This window comes from Ochotona princeps, chromosome 2 (genome assembly GCF_030435755.1).
Source record: "Ochotona princeps isolate mOchPri1 chromosome 2, mOchPri1.hap1, whole genome shotgun sequence".
NCBI classification, from domain to species: domain Eukaryota; kingdom Metazoa; phylum Chordata; class Mammalia; order Lagomorpha; family Ochotonidae; genus Ochotona; species Ochotona princeps.
In genome coordinates this window covers 158,761,845-158,779,362 of record NC_080833.1, presented here as the reverse complement: position 1 = coordinate 158,779,362, position 17,518 = coordinate 158,761,845, and the positions used below count along the sequence as shown (strand labels likewise).

The window sequence follows — 17,518 nt, the reverse complement described above, 5'->3', positions numbered from 1 at the left end:
TAGGCCAGTAGCAATGGCATCAGCCTATCCCCGTGACTTCCTGTTTGCCTACTGGTGGGACCAACCCTGCCTCCTGGTCTGGGCCACCCGCCATCTTGCCACGGCCCTTCAAATACATGGGGGTGGCTCCGGCGCACCGCTCCCCACAGAAAGTCAGATATACAGAATGGAGGAGAGACAGAGAGGAAGATCTTCCGTCTGTTGATTTACTCCCCAAGTGGCTGTGACAGCCAGAGTTGAGCTGACCCAAAGCCAGGAGCCAGGAGCCGCCTCTGGGTCTTCCACGTGGGTGCAGAGTTCCAAGGCTTTGGGCCATCCTTGACTGTTTTCCCAGGCCACAGGCAGGGAGCTGAATGGAAAGTGGGGTTGCTGGGATTAGAACTGGCACCCATATCGGATCCCAGCACATGCAAGGCAAGGACTTTGTCTGCTAGGCCACTGCGCCAGGCCCCCTGAAAAAAAATTTTTTAAGACTTTTGAGGTTGTGGGTTATGTAAGAATAACTGAGTCATCAAAAGAGTTAAATTCTTATGTAGTTTCAACCTCTGGCTTCATAAATACGTCTAAGGCCATGCTCTTGAGTCCGCCAGAGCTGTGCCTCTCCTGTTGTTTCACTTCTTAATTCTAGCCCGCTTCCCCCTTCCTTCATTCCACCCCTCACCAAAGTGAACGTGTTAGTATTTTCTTTTACTTCAATAAATCTTTAGGTATATTTATTTGTTTTTATTGGAAAGTCAGATTTACAGAGAGGAGAGACAGAAAGATCTTACACCCACGAATTCACTTCCCAAGTGGCCAGTGTGGCTGGAGCTGAGCTGATCTGGAGCCAGGAGCCTGGAGCGTCTTCTGAGTCTCCCATGAGGGCGCAGGGTCCCCAGACTTTGGGCCATCCTTTACTGCTTTCCTAGGTCACAAGTAGGGAGCTGGGAGGGAAGTGGAACATCCAGGATTAGAACCGGCGGCTACATGGAATCTGGCATGTGTAAGGCTTTAGCCACTAGGCTACCATCAGGCCCAAGCATGTGAATATTCTTTCGCTTCCTCACTTTATTCTCCATATCCCCAGCTGCCACTCTTTGTTTAGAAAAAATTAAACCCTTGTAAAACCTTACCTTGCTTTATAGCTTCTCTTTTTCAGTAGCTTTAACGTGTGTTCACAAGCACATTGTCATTGTGGCTATATATCTGATTAGCTGCATTTATTTTATCAATCTCTGTGTTAAAGTATTATGATGCAATTTTCATTCCTGATGGTATAATTTCTTGAGTAACTTCCTGACAAATGGTAGATGAGTAGTACATTACTTTCTTACTGCTACTGTAATAAAATGTCAGAAATTTCAAACAACGTACATTTATTATTCTTACAGTTCAGGTAAAAGGAAGTCCAAAAATGAGTCTTTCAGGACTTCCATCCGGTCAGCAGGGCTGTTCCTGGTGGAGGCCGTGAGGGGAATGCTGCTTCCTCGCGTTTCCTAACTCCTGGAGACAGCCAGCCTGTCTTCAAAGCCAGCAGTGTAAACTCTGGTCTTTTGTTCCTGCCCATGCCTCCCTTGAGAAGGAACCCTCTTGGTGATGCTGGGCCCATGAGAGTTACCCACTCTGAAAACCCCAGGCCACATCTGCACAGTGCCTTTGACCTGCGTCTCAGTGATGGGGACCTGGACATCTTTAGGAGGGCTGGCTGGCTTGCTTTATTAAGTAAGTTTTTAAAAAATTTCTTTATTCTTATTAGAAAGTCAGATTTTTACAGAGAGAAAGAGGGACAGAAAGATCTTCTGTCCACTGTTTCATTCCCCAAGTGGTCCCAACTGCCATTGCTAAGCCGATCCAAAGCCAGGAGCCTGGAGCCTGCAGCCCCCTCTGGGTCTCCCACATGGGTGCAAGAACTCAAGGCTTTGAGCCATCCTCTACTGCTTTCCCAGGGCACAAACTGGGAGCTGGAAGGGAAGTAAAATAGCTGGGATATGAACTGGAGCCCGTGTGGGATCCTGGCACATGCAAGGCAAGGATTTCAGACACTAGGCTAGGGTACAGGGCCCCAGGGAACATTATTTATGTAGCCTTCTTTGGGAACTTTGCTTTTTTCTTCTTGAGCAGGTGGTGAGATGGTCCTCTGCTGATTTAAGCGAGATTGTCACATAGCTTCAGATAAAAATATAAAGTAGCTTTTGTTTGAAAGTTCCATTTAATTGTAAAGGCTTTTTATGGACTGAGGAGCCAGAAGATAGAATATGTCAATTAGTTTTGTGTTTTTGCTGTAAACTTAACCTAACTTTGATACTCTCCTTTCTGATGTTGGACTCCACTTAGTTCTGCCAGTAGATGGAGACTGAGAACGCAAGAGGAAGGAGACTTGCACCTGCCTGATCACATCCCTTTTGCCCACCCAAGCCTCCATGGCTGACTCAGTTGTAGAATCTAAATGTTGTATATCTCTTAGCTCCCGCTGACGCATATGTAGAAGCTTGGAGTTGAGCAATTCCATTAACGTGGAATTTGTTTCATTGCTTCACTTGGGCATTTTATGAGCTCTCTAATCTGAAAACTCAAATCCTTTTTTTTTTTTTTTTTTAATAACAGAGAAATCTTTTGGAAGATGATTCCGATGAAGAAGAAGACTTTTTTCTGTAAGTTTAACAGTTCTATTATGTGATTGACCTAATAAAATGTGTGTTCTGAAGGGCATAATGTTGGTTTTGGCAGACATATATACTTCTGGAAACCATTACCACAATCAAATAATGAGCACGGATGTCATCCCAAGAGTTTCCTCCCACCCTCATAGGCAACCACTGGTTGGTTTTCTGTTGCTGTGGTTTGTGCTTCTAGAATTTTATGGAACTGAAATAATTCAGGATGCTTCTTGTCCTGCCTTCATTCCTTCAGCATGATTATTTTGAGGGTCATTTTTGTATGTATAGTTTTTTTGCTGCTGTTTAAAGGTTTATTTATTTGTTTCAAAGGCAGAGTTATGTAGAGAGAGGGAGGTAGACATCTTCCTTGTGCTGGTTCACTCCCAGGTGAACACATGTGCCAGGGCTGGGGAGACCACAGCCAGAAGGGAGCTCGGGTCTTGTGCACGGAGCTGCATTGGAAGTGGAGCAGCTAAGACATAAGCTGGTGCTCCTGTGACATGCCAACATCACAGGTGGTGGCTTACCGTGCTATACCACAGTCCCAGCCCCAGTAGTTGTTTCTGTCAATGATCCGAGAATCCCATCCTCTGAGTGTGTTGAGGCTTACTCATCCATGTTCCCATTTTAGTGGCTTCTAGTTTTAGGTTGTCACAGGTTAAGTTGTGTAAATGTGGAACACAGGTTACTTCTCTTGAATAAATAGCTGGGAGTAGAATGACTAGTATACATTCATAACTCTTTCCAAGGTGGCTGTGCCATTTTGAATTCTCACCAGTGTTCTAAGAGTTCCAATGCTGCAGATATTCCCTGGGACTACGAATGCTCAGTCTCCCGTCTCAGGAACTAATATGAATTTCACCTGTGAGAGTATTCCAGAAACTGTATGGGAAATGTTATTATTGAGTTTCAAAAAGTGTTAGGCCTGTTTGTTATTTAGACCATTTTAAGTACATTTTTTTTATGAATCAGATATAGCTGATTTTTGTTTTAGCTATGACCACCCAATTTGTTTCATTACCAGTTGATAAAAAGATCTTTTTTCATTTAATTTATTTTGTTACCTTGTCAAAAATTAATAGACTTGATCAATCATTTGCTGTTACGACTTGGCAGTTAGAAAGGTCTCCAGCAAATACCTAGGTGGGAAGGACAATATTATTTGCAGGGATTTTCTCTGGGGAATGGTTTTCTGAGAGGAAGCATTTGCCTCGTACTTTGTTAGAAATTTTATATTTGGGAGAGGCTCATTTTTTAATTTTTATTTTTATATACTTAAAATGTGGCAGGGAAAGAGGCAATGAGATTGGGAAAGAAAAAGAGAGAGAGCCCTGCATGATGGCTCCAAAGCTAAATCCTCACCTGGTAAGCAACGGGATCACACTTGGGCGCCAATTCGTGTCCTGGCTGCTCCGCTTCCCATCCAGCTCCCTGCCTGCGGCCTGGGAAAGCAGTGGAGTACGGCTCCAAGCCTTGGGACCCTGAACCACTGTGGGAGACCCAGAGGCGGCTCCTGGCTTCGGATCAGTTCAGCTCTGTCCTTTGTGTCCACTTGGGGAATAAACCAGCGGATGGATGACCTTCCTCTCTGTATATCTGACTTTCTTATAAAAAATAGAGCTTTTTAAAAAAAAGGTAAAAGGAAAGAAAAGAGCAACAGAGAGAGAAATCTTGTCTCTGTTGGTTCACTCCCCACATGCCCACAATAGGCAGGGGTGGACCAGGCTGACGCCAGGAGCCCAGAACTGTACTGGGTCTCATGTAGAAGGCAGGAACCCAGGAACTGTTGCCTGGCAGAATGTGTTAGTAGGAAGCTGGAACAGGAGCAGGGATTGCAAGATTCAAACCAACACTTTGCTGTGGCATAGCAGCATCACAGTGGGCAGCTTAACCCACTGTGCCACAACAGCTACTCCGTGTTTAAAACAAAAAAGATTTATTCACGTATTTATTTGAAAGAACTGCAGAAAGAGGAGAGACAGGGAAGAGATTTTCCTCAAATGGCCGCAATGGCCAGGGCTGACCAGGCTGAAACCATGAGCTTCATCTGGACATCCCAGGCTGGCTGCAGGGCCCAAGTGACTGGGGCCTTCTTTCCCTGCTTTCCCTAGGCCGTTATCGGGCTCCTGGATCTGAAGTGGAGCAGCTGGGACTTGAACTTAAAGCTTTTCTTGCCTTGTTTCTGATTTCCCCTAAGGGAAAACGTTCATTCTTTCATCATTAAGTTTGATTTTCATGGTAATTTTACTACTTTTTGTTTTTTAAAGGCAGATTTTACACCAAGAGGAGAGTCAGAGAAGGAGAGACAGAGAGACAGCTTCCATTTACTGGTTCCCCCAATGCCTGCAGCTGCCAAGCTGGATCAGTATGGAACCAGGAGCCAGGAGCTTCTTTCTGGGTCTGCTATGTGAGTGTAAGGCCCAAGGACTTGGGCCATCCTGCACTGCCTTCCTAGGTCATAAACAGGGAACTAGATTGAAAATGAAGCAACTGGGTACTTGCCCTGCAGGCTGAAGACTGGTCTGTTATGCCACTTGGCCCCTTATGGTAATTGTTTTGTACACGCTTTCCTTGAAGCTAAGAAAGTAAACTTCTGGGTACCATTGCGGTGGTGTGACACCCTAATCCTTCATCTGCAGCACTGGCATCCCATATGGACACTAGTTCGAGTCCTGGCTGCTCCACTACTGATCCAGTTCCCTGCTTATGGACTGAGAAAGCAGTAGAGCATGGCTAAAGTCCTTGGGCTCCTGCACCCTATGGGGGACCCGGAAGAAGCTCCTGGCTCCCAGCTTTGGGCTGGCCCAACTCTGGTGGTTGCGGCTATTTGTGAATTTAAACCAGTGGATGGAAGATCCTGTCTCTCTCTCTCTCTCTTTCTCTTTCTCTCTCTCTCTGTCCCTCCCTCCCTCCCTCTCTGTTTCTGTCTCTCCTCTCTCTGTATCTCTAACTTTCAAGTGAAATAAATACGTTTGGAAAATTATTTTTAAAAAGTAAACTAATGCACTCAGTTTTTTGAGGTTTTATCATTAATTTAGATATTTTTGCGTGTTTATCTCTTGAGATGATCATATTTTTTATCATGGTAGATTAGATTGATTTGGGAGTTAAAAATCTTGCATTTTTGAGATAAACTCTTGTTCAATTAATCTTTCAAAAATTGTTGGAAACAAAATTTTGGTGAGAATATTTACTTCATCTTTGTTCATGAGAGGTTGGGTTATTTCAGTTATGTCTTTTTCTTATTATGTCTTTGTCTTGTTTTCATTACAGATTAGTGTTAGGCCCCATAACAATGAGTTGGGAAATGTGTCTTCTTTAGTGTTTCCAGAAAGGTTTCTATAGAATTGGTTTTATTTCTTCATTAAAATTTTTGGCAGAATTTACTATTTTTGGATTTCGTTTGTATGATTTAAATTTTTTTTAACTTTAAACTTACATAAGAGTTGCATACACAATGCAGAATTCCATGTTGCCCGTGTTGGCTTCCCTCAGTGAATATTCCATACCCTTGATACATTTGTCTGCAGAACTGTGTCTCCTGCCCGCTTCTGCCCTTAGTAAGTCTGATCTTTCTTCTTTTCCTGATCAGATTGGAAGGTTATCAAGGGTTAATTTTCAAAGAGCTGATTTTATTTGTACAGTTACTTTGAAGTCTTCAGTTATTTAATAGACCAGACAAATGTATCTGCATCTTCTTTTTTCTTAAGTCTATAATTAAGGTGTGTTTTTAAAGATTTATTTTTATTTGAAAGGGGGATATACAGAGAGGAGGAGAGACAGAGAGGAAAATCTTTTGTCTGATGATTCATTCTTCAAGTGAGCGCAACGGCCGGAACTGTGCCAATCTGAAGGCAGGAGCCAGGAGCTCCTCCAGGTCTCCCACGTGGGTGCAGGGTCCCAAGACTTTGGGCCGTCCTCGACTGCTTTCCCAGGCCACAAGCAGGGAGATGGATGGGAAGTGGGGCCGCCAGGATTAGAACCGGCACCCATATGGGATCCTGGGGCATGCAAGGCGAGGACCTTAACCACTACACTATTGTGCCGGGCCCCTATAATTAAGTTTTAATCCAGTAATTTTCAGGTGTTTATTTATTTCATGTGGTGGTTTCATTTAATGAGACTATTTCCTTGTCTTTCCATTCACTGGTTCTTTAAAGTTTTGGCCTTGTTTTTAGGAATGGCCTTTGGTTCAGAATGTAGTTTTCTTTATAAAATGTGATGTTCAACTTATTTTCCAGTGGCATATTGGATATAATCCTCCGAGGCTTCTTTGGAACTTTAAAGTCTTTAAGAGAAAAGCTTAGTGGAGTTAAGTCAAGATGATATATTTATAAATTGATAAGTTTTAGTAGGCAGTGTGTTTCTTAATCCAAAATTTTTTTTTCTTGTTAAAAACTCCTTTAGGGCCCGGCGCATGCAATAGTGTAATGGTTAAAGTCCTCGCCTTGCACGCGCCGGGATCCCATATGGGCACCGGTTCTAATCCTAGCAGCCCCGCTTCCCATCCAGCTCCCTGCTTGTGGTCTAGGAAAGCAGTCGAGGACGGCCCAAAGCCTTGGGACCCTGCACCCACGTGGGAGACTAGAAGAGCTCCTTGCTCCTGGCTTTGGATTTGGCTCAGCTCCAGCCGTTGCAGCCACTTGGGGAATGAACTATCGGACGGAAGATCTTCTTCTTTGTCTCTGTTCCTCTCTGTATATCCGCCTTTCCAATAAAAATAAATAAATCTTTTTAAAAAAATAACTCCTTTGGAAATTGCTGTATGTCTAAGAACTATAGTGACCTAATTTCTATTGAGTCTTTATTTTTATTGGAAAGTCAGATATACAGAGAGGAGGAGAGACAGAAAAGAAAGTTCTTCCATCTGCTGATTCACTCCCCAAGTGCCCATAACAGCTGGAGCTGAGCCAACCTGAAACCAGGAGCCAGGAGCTTCTTCTGGGTCTCCCACCCAAGTGCAGGGTCCCAAGGCTTTCTGTCGTCCTCAACTGCTTTCCTAGGCCACAAGCAGGGAGTTAGGTGGGAAGTGGGGCCGCCAGGATATGAACTAGTGCCCATATGGAATCCTGGTGTGTGCAAGGCAAGGACATTAGCTGCTAGGCTACTGTGCCAGGCCCAATTTATGTTGAGTCCGGTGGCTAATACCTTATTTTATATCTTCAGGAGAAAGATAATTACTTAAAATAGCCAAAAGTTGGAGGCCAAATTCTTAGCTCAGTAGGTTAAGCCATCACCCTGAGAACCAGCTTTCCCTAACACAATGCAATTCAAAGTGCAGCTGCTCTGCTTCCTATGCAGCTCCCTGTCATACACCTGGGAAAGCAGAAGGGCTGACCACGTCCCTGGGAAACTGCTCCCCACGTGGGGCCGCAGTCTCCTGCCCCCGGCTTTGGCTTGGTCCAGTCCCACCCATAGTAGCAGCCATTTGAAGGAACAGAGGATGCAAAAATTTTTCTCTCTGTTTTTCCTCTGTCTCTGCCTTTCAGATAAATCAGTGATGATACAAAGAGGTAATAATTTGAGAAATGTTTCTATTTCCTTAGACTCTTGCTTTCCCTTGTGCTGTGCTGGCAAGCTTAAGATGAGTGACCAAAATAAAGATAGTTAAAATTTTTAGTGTTTTGAATGAATTTTCGCTCCATCATTCAGTGTTTCATCATAACCTAGATTCAAAGGGAATGGTTTAATTTTAGATCCACAGTTGATCATATATATTAATATTAATTGGCAATTTATTTGTTATACTATTTTATGGTTTAGTGATTAGAACAAACTGTGTAATTACAGAATATGTAAATTCTGATTTCTCTGTGAGGCTAATTGTGTCCAGTAAGTACTAGTGAAGACATGCTGACATGTTCAATCCCACCCAGACCAGATCCTTTGGATAAATGACTGCTCCATGTTTAGAATTCAGCTTGGTTACATGCATGGATATGAGTTTGCTATTTGTTTTTGTTTGTTTCTTTTTAGTACTGTTGTTACTAATATGTGCTTGATATTTTGTTTTCAGAAGGGGACCATCTGGACCAAGATTTGGACCTAGGAGTGATAAAATTAAGCAGTAAGTGCCTGAGACATTGCCCTGTTTAAATGATAGCATATTTAGGTTGGCAGACCCTAACCTGTGTGCTGGGCCTGGCTACAGCCTGTTCTTGTAAAGTCATTTGATTAGAACATATATATTATATATGTTATATATATATATTACTATATATGTAGGACAAGTCCTGACATTGGATTAGTATCTAAAATTGTCAATTTCCGTAACTAATGTGTGTCACTTAATTTGTAATATTTCAGTACAAAGTATTTTTTGACTACATTGATGAGTAACATTGTCACTTTTTTACTATTTAATTGCTCATTAATTATTGATTATTAATGATGATAATAGATTAATCTTACAAACAGTATCTATCATCTTTCAGAAAGGTTTTTTGGGGGGGAGCAAACATGTTAAGTAGCCACATGTCTGTATAAAATTTGTGATTCCCTTTGGAATGTTTACTTTCAGATCCATAGCATTTTAAGTGTCACTCTGGTGATGTGAGGACATTGTCTCTCATAGTAGGGAATCCCTGGCCATAGCTGTGGTTAACCAGCCTGACTCTTAGCAGGCCAACAGGGAATGTTCTCTCGGGCAGCTGCAATTTATACATGCAGTTGAAAAAAACCAACCTAACTATAATGCTGCTTTTGCCAGCAGTACCTAAAAAGGCCACAAGATGGAGGTGCTAACTATGAAAATGTTCTCTGTATAAAAAAAGGATATGCTTTGCAGAGCTTGAATTTTCTTTTCATAGTGAACAAATACTGGCACCCACTAGGTCTTAGGCACTGTGCTAAGTGATAAACATTATCGCATTTAATTCTCAGATAGGAGATAGAGATTATCATCTCAAATTTAAACATGAGAAAATACATGTCTAGAAGAATCTTGCGAAATTACTTCCAAAGTCACATATGCCTTGATGAAGCTGAATCTGCTGCGCCGTGCGGCTGAGGTTTAGATAGAGAATCCCAGTGGCTGGGAGGCTGGCTGTGGCTTCTCCCAGGTACAGGAGGAGGGAATGGAAAATCGGGAAACGATCCCACCTACTTTTCCATAACCCTCGATCCTTCCCACCCTGATGAACCATGTCAACGTCATCTACACTAAAAACAAGAAAGATAAAAACAAAAGCAAAGATGGAGACAGTTCTAGATGTAGCGCCCCAAGTGTGAGGAGGTGGCTGAGTAGCAATTTTGAATTGTTAAGTTTAGGCTCAACCTTCATTGACCAGACTGAACTATGCTTACAACACGTCGTTACGATCTGATAAAGGTGGTGGAAAGCATGTCTTTTAAAAAAATATTTACTTACTTATTTGAAAGGCAGAGATACATAGAGACAGAGGAAAAGACAAAGCAAGATCTTCCAGACCTGGCTCATCCCAGATGGCCGCAACGACTGGAGCCAGGCGGTAAGAAGCCAGGAGCCAGAAACTTCTTCCAGGTCTTCCTTGTGGATGCATGGGCCATCCTCTGCTGCTTTCCCAGGCACACTAGTAGGAGCTGGATCAGTAGTGGAGCACCCCGAACTTGAACTTGTATCCATATGGATGCTTGCACTGCAATTGGCAACTTAACTTGTCGTGCCACAGTACCAGTCTCAGGAAAATGTTTTTACCTTGGAGGATAACAGAAACATTTCCTTGTTTGTTCCCAGTTGTTGTAAGCCTTGTTTGTATTTCAGAGAAAACTGGTAAGCAGTGAGGAGCTATCCTTACTGATCATCAGAATTCCACTCACAGATTGTCAGTATCCCCTAAAACACACTGCATTTCCATTTGGGAAACTAGACACTTTTCATTAACTTGTAACACACCCAGGCAAAGTACAGAAATGTCAGTTGTAATTGTGTTTACATTCTGTCTCAGGAGCCCAGTGACAAGAAAATGACACTGACAATTTAGAGTTGAGCTGTTTGACTGAATTCTGCAGTTATTGAGCATTTTGACAGTACATTCTTTTAAAATACAGTTTTAAATTTTATTTCTGATGACGTTTATATAGTTGATCAGGGTGGAAAGGGTCGAGGATCAGGGAAAGGTGGGCAAGACAATTGTTTACACATTTTCTTTTTCCTCTTCCCTTATCTGGAAGAGGGGAGGATACAATGGGAGAGACCACGCCTAGCCTCCCTGGTACCCAGTGTCATCCCAGGGTCCCCATTGTGGAACATGTTCTGAGGGTTCTGCTCAAGTAGTTTTAATAGTTCTGAGATGCTATTGATATCGCTGTTCCATGGATGAGGAAATCCTTCCAAGGTCAATTGGCTGACATAGTCCACCTCAGAGTCTCCATTCTTCCAGAAGTTTATTGTCAAGTGTCACTGAAGTAGTTGATCAATTTGTTCTGCCCTCCTTCCTCTGCAAACCAATGGGTGCTGTGGCCTGGCTCAGCCCTGCCCACCATACACTTGGCCCTCATGTACCACAGGGGGAGTTGAACCCCAAATCCCCACTGGACTAGCCCCCCCAGCTCTGGTTCCTGTGGCTGCCAGCATGGGCTAGTTCGGTCTGTCCCACATCCCCTTCAGCTCAGCACATCATTTAGCATTGAAGCCTACCTCAACCAAACCGACTCCTCCCTCCAGCCCACTCTTATGCCAGCGAGTGCCACCGCCTGTCCAGCCAAGCCCACCCCCAGTCCTGATTCTCATGCTCACCAGTGGGAGCTGCAGCCCTTCAGAGAGATGCCCATAGCCTCCCCACTGGACCCACTCCCTGCCCCAGATCTTTCACTCTCCAAGTGGTTTTGTGGTCTAGCTCGACAGGACTTGCCTGCAGTCCCAGCACTTGCCAGCTAATGCTGTGGCAAAGCCCAATCCACCTGCTGATATTCTGGCTTAAGTCTGTATCGGTGGATACAATCGTGACCCCAGCCTGGCTTTCCCCTAACCCAGTTCACATGTAGGGCAACAGGTGTTGTATCCCTGTGCAGCCTGGTCTGCCCCCAGTCCCAGTTTTCATGCTTGCCAGCAGGAGCAATGGCCCACTACTCCCCTACCAGGCTCACCCCACCTTCTCCCAGCTCACGTGTGCTGGTGAGTGCTGCAGCCATCCCAGTCTGGTGTGGCCCATCTCACCTTGGCATTCGCCAGCGGGTGCTGTAGCCTAGCCTGCCTCCCATCTGCCTGCATTCCAGTTTACGCTGGTTGGAGCTGCCACCCAATCCGGTGCAGTCAGCCCCCAGTCCTGGCACTAATGTGAACTGGCTGGTGATGCAGCCAGACCCAGCCTGTCCTGCACCCCAGTCTGGTTCTCAGATCTGCCGGGGGGGCTTTTGACTAACAGTACATTTAATTTGTGTCTGAATTATATTACTAGTCACAAATGGGCTACAAATAAACCATCAGTGAGTTAAGTATTTCTTAAATTTCTGTCACTTTTTGAAAGTACTTGAATATTCAAGCTCAAGTGGAAAAAAATTATTACAAAGTTTTGAACTTAAGTTTTACAGTTTAATAATTATTAAGCTATAATTCTCCAAGAGTTTGCTACTCTTATCCTAATGAAAACATTAATTTCCAAATTAAAAACATTCTCAAAGAATAATTTTCCTTTTTTTAAACTAGTGTTCAGAATCAAGTGGATGAAGTTATTGATGTCATGCAAGAAAATATTACAAAGGTAATTGAAAGAGGGGAGAGACTAGATGAACTACAGGACAAATCAGGTACAGATATTTTGTATATTTCTTGATCCTCTGCATCTGTTTTGCTACTTTGTGTAGATTCCCACTTGTCTTGCCAGTGTTTAGGAATCTTGGCTTGGAGAAACTGGCGCAGGTTGGCATCAGTTACATGGGTTCTTCAGTCGGTCAGCTGAGGATCGCAGATTCTAAAATCACTGTTGAAGAAGAGTGAAAAGTGACGCTATTTCTTCCTTTATTATTTTGATATGCTTTGTGTTTCTTGTGCATTCAAGTAATCACTTTTTCCCAGCGCCTTTAAACTTATTCAATATTACTTATTTTACAGGTTTTTTTTTTTTTCTGGCAACTCGGTAGCCACCTTTTATTAACAGAGTTTAGTCTGTGCACCTGTGCCAGTCCCTTGCATAAATTAGTCACTAAAATATCGCTTGAATATCCAATCAATTCTTGGCAGACTTGCTTAACTGAAATCCTGCTTAAACATTTTTAAAATTCATGTGTTTCCTCAAAAGTAATCACTTTTAGTGTCTTCTAAGAATCTAATCTTTCCATGTGGATTTTTTTCTGAACGTGCCCAAGATTTTAAAGAGTATTTTCTTACCTGAAAATAGTTTATTTATAAACATTGAGGTCCTAGGAATACTTCTGTTAATTTTATAATAAAAATGGATTGAACAAACTAACTTGCAAAAAAAAAAAAAAAAAAAAAACTAACTTGCGACTGTTTTTTTTTTTTAGCAATTGCTTTGTTTTTTAGTGTAACATGCTAGAGTTTGTGGGTAGAATGAAGGAAGAGTATTGTTTTTATGCTTAAAAGCGAACACCTTTGTGTATGTAGAAATTAATATTTTCTTGTCTTTGTGTGACTAGATAAAAGAATCCTGTTATGTCGTTTAATCCTTCTCTCCATCCTCTGTGTGATATAGAAAGCTTATCGGATAATGCAACTGCTTTTAGCAACAGATCCAAACAACTTCGAAGGCAAATGTGGTGGCGAGGATGCAAAGTAAGTAAATCAAAAGATAGTGGATAGATTGGCCAACATCTCAAGTGTGATCAAAGATGTGAAGCAACTGGAGGCCTGTAGAATGTGAGACAGGGCTATCGCTGTCCTGTGTGTAGTACCTTCGGGACCTAAGACATGGTAGGAACTCAGAAAATACTTGTTGAATTAATAAATTACTTTGGGACAGATAAAACTGAAGAATCAAGCAATGTTTCTTTAAAAAGACATGTATATAGATTTCTTCTTAATATAATCCATCTTTTATTAACATGGATTAATCAGCTACTTCTAAATTTGCTGTCTTGTAAGTGTGTATTTACACTTTCTTATACTTTAGCATTTTTTGGAGCAACATTGTATATACAGATATTAAGAAATAAAGCAGGCTGAAGTCCTTGCTATAAATGCACTGGGCTCCCATATGGGCCCTGGTTCGTATCCCGGCTGCTGCACTTCCCATCCAGCTCCCTGCTTGTGGCCTGGGAAAACAGTCGAGGACGGCTCAAAGCTTTGGGACCCTGCAACCGCGTGGGAGACCCAGAAGAATCTCATGGCTCCTGGCTTCAGATCAGTTCGGCTCCGTGTGGGCGATTGGGGAGTGAAGATCTTTCTCTCTGTTTCTCCTCCTCTTAAAAATCTGCCTTTCCAATAAAAATAAATAAATGTTTAAAAAAGAAAAGGAAGAAGGCAGAAACTGTAGAAAAATTATTTTCCATTGACAAGGAGAAAAATAAAACCAGTTTACTTATCAGAATCTGTAATGACAAATGGGTTAAGGCAAAAGCCCCACAATCTCTCATTATTTAGAGAAATAAGACATTCATGAAATGTTTAACAGAAAACAGAAAAATATTATGTACTACATATATGTAAATATACCTGCACAACATATCGAATACACTCAGCTTTTAAATCAAGTGAAATGACTAATCATGAAACACCAAATGTCTCCTATAACATTTTATAGATACCATTTAAAATACGGCTTGGCACCACGCGCAGGACGGCTCTTTTAGGACGGCTGTATGAATGCAGCATTGGGAGAGAAGTGACCATGGACCTTTTGTTTTATCAAACGTGTCAAAGAATAAAAGTTTATAAATGAAAGAAATTTTTTTTAAATATTTATTTTTATTTTATTACAAAGTCAGATATACAGAGAGGAAGCTCTTCCGTTCGATGATTCACTCCCCAAGTGAGCCGCAACGGCCAGTGCACGCCGATCCAAAGCCGGGAACTAGGAACCTCTTCCGGGTCTTCCATGTGGGTGCAGGGTCCCAAAGCTTTGGGCTGTCCTTGACTGCTTTCCCAGGCCACAAGCAGGGAGCTGGATGGGAAGTGGAGCTGCCGGGATTAGAACAAGCGCCCATATGGGATCCCAGGGCGTTCAAGGCTAGGACTTTAGCCGCTGGGCCCTATAAATGAAAAATTTAAGAAAAAACAGAAAATTTACTTTTTTTTAAAAGACTTATTTTTTTTTTAGAAAGTCACATATAGAGGAGAGATGGAGAGAAAGCTCTTCCATCTGCTGGTTCACTCCCCAAGTGGCCACAAAGGTCAGAGCTGAGTTAATTAGAAGGGGCAGGAGCCAGGAGCTTCTGCTGGGCTTCCCAAGCAGGTGCAGGGTCTCAAGGCTTTGGGCCGTTCTCTACTGCTTTCCCAGGCCACAAGTAGGGAGCTGGAGGGGAAGTGTAGCTGTTGGGATATGAGCCAGAGCCCGGATGGGATCCCGGTGCATGCAAGGTGAGGATTTAGCCACAAGGCTACAGTGCCAGGCCTCAAATTCTATGAAGAACAAGTAGTTAAAGCAGGAAACTGAAATTCTAGACAAGGGGATCAAAAAATAATAATAATAAAATAAAAAAGAAAAAAAGAAACCTGTTTTTTTCCTCAGTTCTGTTTCAGAAAGCGAAGGAATTAACAAGCTAAAGGCTGACAAAAAATGAGCAAGTCAACCCAAGACAACTTTTGGAAGATAACCTTCCCTTAGGGTAAGGGAAAGTTTAGAAAGTAGAAAGTTGGTGCCCAGCGGCATGGTCTAGCAGATAAAGTCCTTGCCTTAAACGCACTGTGATCCCATAAGGACGCCGGTTCTGATCCCGGCAGCTCCACGTCCCATCCAGCTCCCTGCTTGTGGCCTGGGAAAGCAGTCGAGAACGGCCCAAAGCTTTGGGATCCTGTACCCGTGTGGGAGACCTGGAGGAGGTTCCTGGCTCCTGGCTCCTGGCTTCTGGCTCCAGATCCGCACAGCACCGGCCGTTGTGGTCACTTGGGGAGTGAATCATTGGACAGAAGATCTTCCTCTGTGTATATCTGACTTTGTAATAAAAATAATGCACACTGAATTGTGTTCTTAAAATATGCTGTATCACACTTGGTGACTACCATTAGTAACAGCCATGTAACAAAAAGATTGTTCCTTAACTTAAAAAGTTTACTTAGAGTGAAGTGTTTTCTACTTACTCTTTTCTAAGGCTCTGATCACTTCATCTCATGGTGGTCCATTTGTGCCTCTTTGGGCTGTTCTTCATCTGAGATTGCTGTTCTCTGCCTGAATCAATTTCTTAATTGATTTTTTAATGTGGAAATAGTACAAAAATTTTGCATCAAACTGGAATTAAAGTTTTAATAAATGGACCACCATGATGTTGTTGGACCTCACCTTTTTGGCTTCCCGTTCTCAAGATGATGTGCATTGAGTGTGTAGGCCGTCAGAACTCTAACCAAAGATGCTTGCATCTCCTCCGAGGTGTCTCCAGTGCTCTGATGGCCTTGACAAGATTCAACAGATGTGCTTTCCTCACAAGCTCTGTGGAAAACCTGCCATATTTTCATAACCAAGCCTTCATTAAAGGCCTAGGTTTCCGGAGACATTCATGCTAAGCTCTAGAATGACTGTTGCGGAGTAGTGAATGAAACGCTGAAAGGAAATGATGAAGGAAGTGAAAGCAGTTACCCAGTGTGGGGAGGACAATGCTGACTCCTTTCTGCTGTCTCTAGGAAGCTCTGACCTCTTACATGGTGGTGTTCACAGGACTGTTGGTGGGGATTGTAAGCATCTCTTCCCCACTGTCAGAAATCCAAGGAAGAAAGCCTTGATTTATTTGAGATGTCCTTAAAAATTGGCTGTTTATTTTTTTAATTAACCTAACTTTGTTTATAAATTTTTTAAAGATTTATTTATTTGAAATTATGACAAAGAGGGAAAGAGAAAAAGAGATCTTCCATGTGCTGCTTCACCCCCCAGTGGCCACAGTGGCTGGGCCAGGCCATTGTCATCTCAAAATACTATCTTGATTCTTTCAAGAGACAGAGATTGAAGTCACATAGCTTTCACAGTAGTGAATTGTAAATACTGTTCTAGTATTATTATTTGTTTCTTTACTAATTTATAAATTAAACTTTTTTAAAGAGGTGTATTTATTTTTATTGGAAAGTCAGATATACAGAGAGGCGGGGAGACAGAGAGGAAGATCTTCCATTCTCTGTTTCACTTCCCAAATGGCTGCAATGGCTGGAGCTGAGCTGAGTTGAGACAGAGCCAGGAGCCAGGAGCTTCCTCTGAATTTCCTACGTGGGTGCAGGCTCCCAAGGCTTTGGGCCATCCTTCACTGCTTTCCCAGGCCACAAGCAGGGAGCTGGATGGGAAGCGGAGCTGCTGGGATTAGAACCAGAGCTCTTATGGGATCCCGGTGGATGCAAGGAAACGACTTTAGCTGCTAGGCTACTGCACTGGCCTCCCCCAGCCCATGTTTGCAGATGTGGAAGCTAAGACCCAGGGAGGTAACTCAGCAACCACACAGCCCCCTAGCCAGCTAGTGACAGAGCCAGGACAAACACTCCAGCTTTTCCTATGAGGATCAGTGAGCTTCCAGACCCCAGCTGGCTGCTGGTTTACAGAACCTATAGGCTAGTGGCAGAAAGGTACAGAAATATTTGGGATAACCGGTCAGCCTCGCGGCCAGGGCTTAGGGAATAAAGGGTATTTGGAAGGGCTGGAATTTAAGTGTGGCTGGGCTTTCATGGAAGAGCGGCAAGAAATGGTGGTGTGGCTAGCTTGGGGTGACCCTCAAGGAAGCCCTAAATGAAGCCTTATCACAGGTATACATGAGCACGAGGAGGGAAAGCTAGGTGTCTGTGGGGTTTGGCACAGTTAATGTTTTCAGACCTC

At 43.0% G+C, this 17,518-nt stretch overlaps 1 protein-coding gene across 1 annotated transcript in view; it reads left to right on the top strand.

Annotated features, from left to right (window-relative positions):
• The window catches only part of VAMP4 (vesicle associated membrane protein 4), a 28,485-nt gene that overhangs the window by 8,582 nt on the left and 2,385 nt on the right, over window positions 1–17,518 (top strand). The window contains exons 3-6 of the mRNA XM_012930098.2: window positions 2,584–2,630; window positions 8,653–8,703; window positions 12,262–12,362; window positions 13,268–13,347. Of these exons, the coding sequence (XP_012785552.1) occupies window positions 2,584–2,630; window positions 8,653–8,703; window positions 12,262–12,362; window positions 13,268–13,347 (279 nt within the window). The remainder of the gene's footprint in view (window positions 1–2,583; window positions 2,631–8,652; window positions 8,704–12,261; window positions 12,363–13,267; window positions 13,348–17,518) is intronic.